General features: G+C 22.1%; 1 protein-coding gene across 1 annotated transcript; it reads right to left on the bottom strand.

Moving 5' to 3' along the window:
* Positions 1-3,614: 3,614 nt before the first annotated feature.
* Cdk8 (cyclin-dependent kinase 8) lies at positions 3,615-6,574 on the bottom strand. The gene is made up of 11 exons (XM_011505871.1): positions 6,189-6,574; positions 5,747-5,849; positions 5,550-5,660; positions 5,347-5,487; positions 5,081-5,270; positions 4,900-5,014; positions 4,718-4,816; positions 4,557-4,629; positions 4,389-4,486; positions 4,221-4,326; positions 3,615-3,968 (listed from the first exon to the last, which is right to left on the bottom strand). Exons 1-11 carry the CDS (start codon positions 6,317-6,319, stop codon positions 3,771-3,773), a joined length of 1,365 nt encoding a protein of 454 aa, XP_011504173.1. The 5' UTR covers positions 6,320-6,574; the 3' UTR covers positions 3,615-3,770.
* Between the last annotated feature and the right edge of the window lie 272 nt (positions 6,575-6,846).

The raw sequence follows: 6,846 nt of genomic DNA, 5'->3' as shown, positions 1-6,846 counted from the left end.
TTTTAAATAAAATTCTACGTATAAAGTTTTTTTTCTATCTACATAAATAAATTGCATCTGTTGCTTTTTGAAACGTTAAAGCATTATATCAACAATGCCTGTAGAATTACAAATTAAATAATTGAAAAAATCATAATTATTTATAATGAGATATATATAAAATACAACATTAAAAGCAAATAAAATATGCTAGTGAATAAATAATTTGTAAAATATTCAGAAATAAATCATTTTTGAATAATTTAAAATATAAGATTTAATTAAATTTGAATTCATTATTATACCTTTATCTTATTAATACAAACTTCTTTCGCAGTAGTTAGAAAAGCATATTACTTTCAAAGAATTATATTTGGCAATTGTATATATAAAAAAGTTAATGTTTTATGCACTTACATAAATCACTGAATCTAATCAATTATAACTCTTATTCAATACACAATTATACTAATTTTATATTTGTATTCAATTACAATTTTAAAATATACATCATGATTTTTAGGTTGCCATTTCATTATTTAAAATATTTAATTAATTTAAATTTTCTATCAAGCATAAATATTAATTCTTAACAAATTTTAATATAAAGTACTTACAAAAATATTATTAATTACTTTCTAATTTTAAATAATTCTCCACTTGTTTTAAATGCTATTATTTTTAAAATTTTAATTTCATTATGTTGTGCAATCAAATAATAATGTTTTAAATTTAGTATTTGTATTTTATGTTTTATATAAATAATGAAAATATATGAATTCGTACGATAGGGAAATTAGTTCTGAAGTTTCTCACACGATTCGGTATTGAAAATGACCTACTTTCTTGAAACGATTATCAGTTATAAATAATATATCTAATAGGTCAACCTTTTAACTTCAAATAACTTATCTTCAAGTTATATATCAATAGTTTCGAATGTATAATACTTCGAAACATTTATACATCTTTTCACATTTATAAAATAAGTAACCCGTCCAAAATTTAAGTGTTGATTGTTGTAGAATAATTTTCAGAAAAATAATTTTAAATTAATTTTTATAAAATGAAAAATAAAAAAAATAAGCTATCTTAATTAAGAAATTCTTACAACTTTTTCATATATATCATTTTTTGATGATGTAGCATATAAGATTTCTCTCTTATCCAATTTTTATGACTCAATATTGTTGATAAAAACTTTATTAATTTACTATCCTTATTTATTTAGTAAATTTTATAAAGTTTAAATATAAATTTTCTAAATGAGTACGAATATATATTATACATAGTAATACAAAACTTATAAATTATAAAAAGCAGTTTTATTCGATGATCCGTACAAATATATTTATGTTTTTAAAATAGAAATAAAATAACTAAAAATAATATACAATAAAAACTTAATAATGTATAATTTTATTTTTATCTTTAACCCAGATTTTTATCCTGAATTTTTTTTAAATCTACGAGAAATAATTTCATATAATTGAAAATTTATATAATATTGCAGTTCAATTTAGAGTATAATTAGATCCGTGTAATTTAATTAACTAATATATCACCTTATTTAAGATCACTTAGGTAATTATCTTTAATAAAATATTGGCACTCGTTACTTAAGACAGATCATATCCTAAACAGATTCCTAGAATTTGTATTTTTATATTAATGTTTAAATGTAGCTATTTTATTTATTCTATCATTACATATTTATCCTATTCTCAATCACAAATATTATACTTTTATATTTTTGAAATGTAAAGTTTAAAAAAAATAAATAAAAAATAAACTATGAAAATATTAAATTCAATCATATATATTTATCAAATTAAAAAGGAAAATAGGAAATATCTAAAATAAATGTTGAAAAGAATATTTATTTGGTTTTTATACATAAAAAATTGAAATTTAGACATAATTTATAAAAATTAATTCTATTCAAATATTTACCATTACAATAAAATAATTGATATTATAATATAAAAAAATATAAAGAATTTTAAGATATTTTATTTCAAAAAATACAATTTAAAGAGAATTAATATAGTTAGTGCAAGATCAAAAATTAAAAATAAGTAAAATACTAATTATAAGTATAGTAAAATTTTTTTCTAATTTCAAATATGATAAAATATTTATTGTATAATTAGTGTTGCAAGTATCAATTACTAATTTTAATTTACACCATGACATATTATGTTTATATTTTGCATTACTGTAAAATTATATTAAGGATGATTAAATCAGTTTAAAATAAATGAATGAGTTATGAATTATATATGAAATTATTTACTTGACAAGTACAAATAAAAAACTAATTTCTTTACTATATTAATATAAAATATTATTTCACTTCTTCTACCAATGCCAAATTGTAATAGATTTTTTATGTAATATCTGTATAAAATTGTATTTCTTGAAATTCTATTATATGTCTAGTAATTTAATCTAGGACTTCTTGTCATAAAATTAACTAGTTTATATGCATACATATATGCATATATGTTTAGATATATACACAATAGAGGCAAGTATAATGTTAAATATGATTTATATAACTAAACGGGAAACCCTAGTTTAATTAGATTATAGCACGTAATCACGCTGTTAATTATCTTTATTAGTTATTTATTATTAATTATATTTATCAGACATATTTCAGAGTTGTGTGACAATTTAAAGAGCGAAAGTGACAGAATCAATTTTGTATATAATTGATAATAAGGTTTTTATTAACATAGATTTTTGGAAATAAAAAGCTATAGGTCATCTTTTAAATCCTCTAATGACACTTTACATCACAATGAGTTATATATATCATTTCACTCATATAGTATCAGGAATGAACATTGTTCCTCCGAATGTAAATGTCGCTGCGTTAACAACTAGTAATCAATACTTATAAACTTCAGAAATTTAATTACTATAGAGTTAATAATCATACAAGTTTGAAAACATGCACGATTCTTAATTTTAAACTATACATTACACGTGAATTAAGTTACATATTTATTAAATATGATAATTATTTTATTATTTAAATTCGTTACTTCGCATAAAATACATTTTTCAACAAATTGATAGATATTTAATAAAAGAAGTGCTTCCATAAAATAGAAAATATTTTATTAGACACATTTATTTAAAGATAAAAATCAAAATAAAAGACATGTTTTAAACACGGAAAGTTTATCAATTAAAAATTACTGATTTAGAAATTTGTATACCTGAAATAAATATTGTTTTCACATTTTACAGAAAATGTAATAAGTAAATCATAAATTAAAAAAAATTGTTATTTTGGTATTTTTATATTCAATAATTAACCAACTCTTTTGTTCATTTAAATTTTATTTAAAAATTATTATTAAAAAATCAATGTACATACTTTACTAGTATACAAAGAAATTTTGAAGCCGTAATTTAGTACAATGCATTATGTTCATAGTTTGATATTAACAGATATAATAATCGGAATAGAAAAAATATGTATTTCAATAAGTACTAAATCCTTTTATACATTGGAAGTTTTTTTTCTTTATGTTTATTTCTTATATTTTTAATATTTTAATTCATTATAAGTTGTATTTGAAGTTTAAAAAAGCATAAGAAAAAAAGGAATAACGTGAAAGATGAATTTCTTCTATAAATAAATTTTTAATATGATAAAGGATGCATATTAATTTAATATACATAGAAATTGCGACATGCGTCACTGCATCTGTCAACGAGTTCATGAAATACAATTATTGGGTAGTTTTTATTCTTGAATAATTTGTAGTCACCTATTAAAAACGTTGATGGAAATTAGAAGGTTGGGTAGGTTGTGCAGTCGAATAAACCATACCAGGTGGTTGTTGATGTGTCATAGTATGACTTTGATGCTGATGAAATTCTGGTGCCCCATGAGGACCATTCAGTCTAACTCTTTTGGGATTTTGTCCATGACTATGTTCTCCATTACCCTGCTGCTGTTGATTTTGTTGCTGAAAATTTTTGTTAATCTAGAATTTCAAAAATGATTTAACATATGATAAATTCAATTTAAATAATTATTAGCTGTGGCCAAAAATAAACTTTTTGCTCACTTATGATTTTATCAAACTCAATGGAAATGAAAAAAAATTAACTTTGAAATTAGTTTTTTAAATTATGATATTAACTAAAATCAAATTTAATGTTTTAAACCAAATACATTGTTTTTGAAAAATATACTTAAACTTTAAATAAAATCTTACTGTTTGTTGTTGGTTTTGTCTAGTTTTATTATCAGTCTTATCTTCAGTATCATCATCCGTTAAAAATTCTCTTTTTGGATATGGAATAGGACATCCCGCAAATATACTATAAAAAATAAATCGCAATATAAGAAACTCAGATTTTATAGATATTGTATTTATACATACTCTTGAGTAGGTAGTGGATCTTCTTGAAAATAAGAATCTTGCATAGAGTGTTCTGATGTAATTCTTTTATTTGGATCCATCATTAACAATTTTTGTAACTGAAATTAATCTTAATTTTAACATATAATTACAATATTTATTTACAAATTATTTTAATAAAATAATTACCAAATTAAATGCTTTACTATCTGGCTTGATTTTGTGACGATCCATATATTTTGTTAATGAACAATTAGCATAACTAAAAAAATAGGTAAATATATTATTAATAATTAAATTAAAAATTTGAAAAGGTATAAATTTAATATAATAAAAATAAAAAATATTACTTAGAACGTTTGAAATCTCTCAATAATGTTTGATGTTCTGGCATTTTTTTTATATCTTCCCAATCTTTTTCTAATGGGAAACCCATAACATTAAATATCCTTTAAAAATTAATCACCATTACTAACAAATCTTGTTACTACTTATTAAATTTATTTAATTATTGTAAAATAATAATAATTACCTATCCAGTTGATCATGATGATATGGATTACTAGTTTTTATATCTTCTTGTCTACAGTGGAAAATTGGCTCTGATGTTAAAAGCTCTGCAAAGATGCAACCTATAGCCCATATATCTATACAAAAAAAAATGTAATAAATTATATAAATTAATGTCAATAAAAATGGAATAAAATATTAACCTATTGCTTTCGTGTAATGCCTAGCTCCCAGAAGTAATTCGGGGGCTCTGTACCAAAATGTTACTACAACAGGATCTAGATCAGCAAGAGGTTTTAAAGGAGCATTAAACAATCTAGCAAAACCCATGTCAGCAATTTTGACTCGACCTCTTTCATTACCTTCACCCATTACTAATATATTAGCAGGTTTCTAAAAATATATAAATTAATATTGTCATTTGTATAAAAAATTAATATTAATATAATTAACTAAATTAAAATATTACTAAGTCTCTATGAAGAACCCAATTGGAATGTAGATAATGAATACCATCCAATATTTGATATAGTAAGGATTTTACCATGCCCTTTGGTACCATAATTTGTTTTTTATTAGCTTTTGCAGCTCTATGGAATTTTATAATATGCTGAAATATAATTAACACTATATTTTTTATTCTATTCATTTATATTTATATTCTGAACTCACCCATAAATCATGCTCTGCAAAATCAAAAAGTAACCAAACTTTCCGATCATTGTGTGATAAAAATACTCGAATAAGAGTAATAACATTTATATGCTTAAGTTCCCTAAGAAGCTGCAAATAAAAAGAATTATTTTAGATTATTTTCATGTAATTTATTCCTAAATGCAATCTACTCCTAAAATTTATTTTTAACTCACTGTAATTTCTCTACAAGCAGACATAGAAAGACCAGTACCTTCAATTTGTTTCAATGCAAAATCTTTCGTATCTGGTCTACTTTTTAATTCACTATCCGGTACTCTAGAAAAGAAATATTTTAATTTTCACTTACATAAGAGATTAAGTAAGTTCAAACATATATTAAAATAATTTATTTATATTAATATGAAACGTAACATAAGTGTGGTATATCTTTTTCAAGAACATAGTTGAAACATATATGAGCAATATTTCAAACTATTTAAAATGTTCATTTTTACATATTTTCAAATGCTTATTTGTTAATTATTTAAATGATTTTTATTAAATTATTTTTATAATAAAGTTTTACTATGGTTTTAATTAACAGAAATTAATTAATTGTTCGCATCATTTATCCCATAAAAAAATTTTCATAGGAACACAAGTAGAAAAACTAACCCTTCTTTTCTTCGAGCCTTGTAGACATGGCCATAGGTTCCTCGACCAACTTTACAGCCCTCGAATTCAAATAAATCTTCAACTTTAATTCTATCTTTTTGAGTTTTCATTTTAAATTCATAATCCATCATGATTAGTGTTCACTGAACGATTAATAATTATCAACTGTAATAGGGCATCTTTATCCTACTTCTTTATGATTTGGTTCAACAGTTATGTATTGCTTTCATCTGTCTAGACTCTATTTCATTATTATTTGCATATCTTGAAGTAAGATACTTCGAACATTTACTTTTTTATAATGAAAACTATTCGTTCTTCTTCAAAATTTAAATAACTAACAATACTTTGATTTTCTGATTTTTAATGGAGATTTTTGTATTCCGCTTGTATAGTAAGATTCATTATTGAAGGAAAATCATAACTGTCGCCACCTACTGATCTTTTATGCACAAATCTGTTTGTATGAACACACCAGTGATTTATTTTTTAAACTAACTTCTAGGTAGAAATATTCGCGCCAAATTTAAAAATATGCGCCTTTGATCTTACAGTTGCTTTTCATTTACGAAATAAATTCATAATTTGTTTAATTAAATGCTTCTAATATAACTATTAGATGACTAATTATTATACTTGCAAAAAATGTATTTTTCAG

Source organism: Ceratosolen solmsi, unplaced genomic scaffold, assembly GCF_000503995.2.
Source record: "Ceratosolen solmsi marchali unplaced genomic scaffold, CerSol_1.0 scaffold7, whole genome shotgun sequence".
Classification (NCBI taxonomy): Eukaryota; Metazoa; Arthropoda; class Insecta; order Hymenoptera; family Agaonidae; genus Ceratosolen; species Ceratosolen solmsi.
Note: the sequence above shows the minus strand (reverse complement) of the source record. Positions and strands in the feature narration are given on the sequence as shown.

Excerpts from the sequence above, each read along its gene's own strand:
- Cdk8 (XM_011505871.1), bottom strand. The coding sequence starts at position 6,319 with ATGATGGATTATGAATTTAAAATGAAAACTCAAAAAGATAGAATTAAA. Across the intron at positions 5,488-5,549 it reads TTGCAGAGCATGATTTATGG|CATATTATAAAATTCCATAG; the intron begins GTGAGTTCAGAA and ends ATTATATTTCAG. Across the intron at positions 5,015-5,080 it reads GCATTACACGAAAGCAATAG|ATATATGGGCTATAGGTTGC; the intron begins GTTAATATTTTA and ends TTTTTTGTATAG.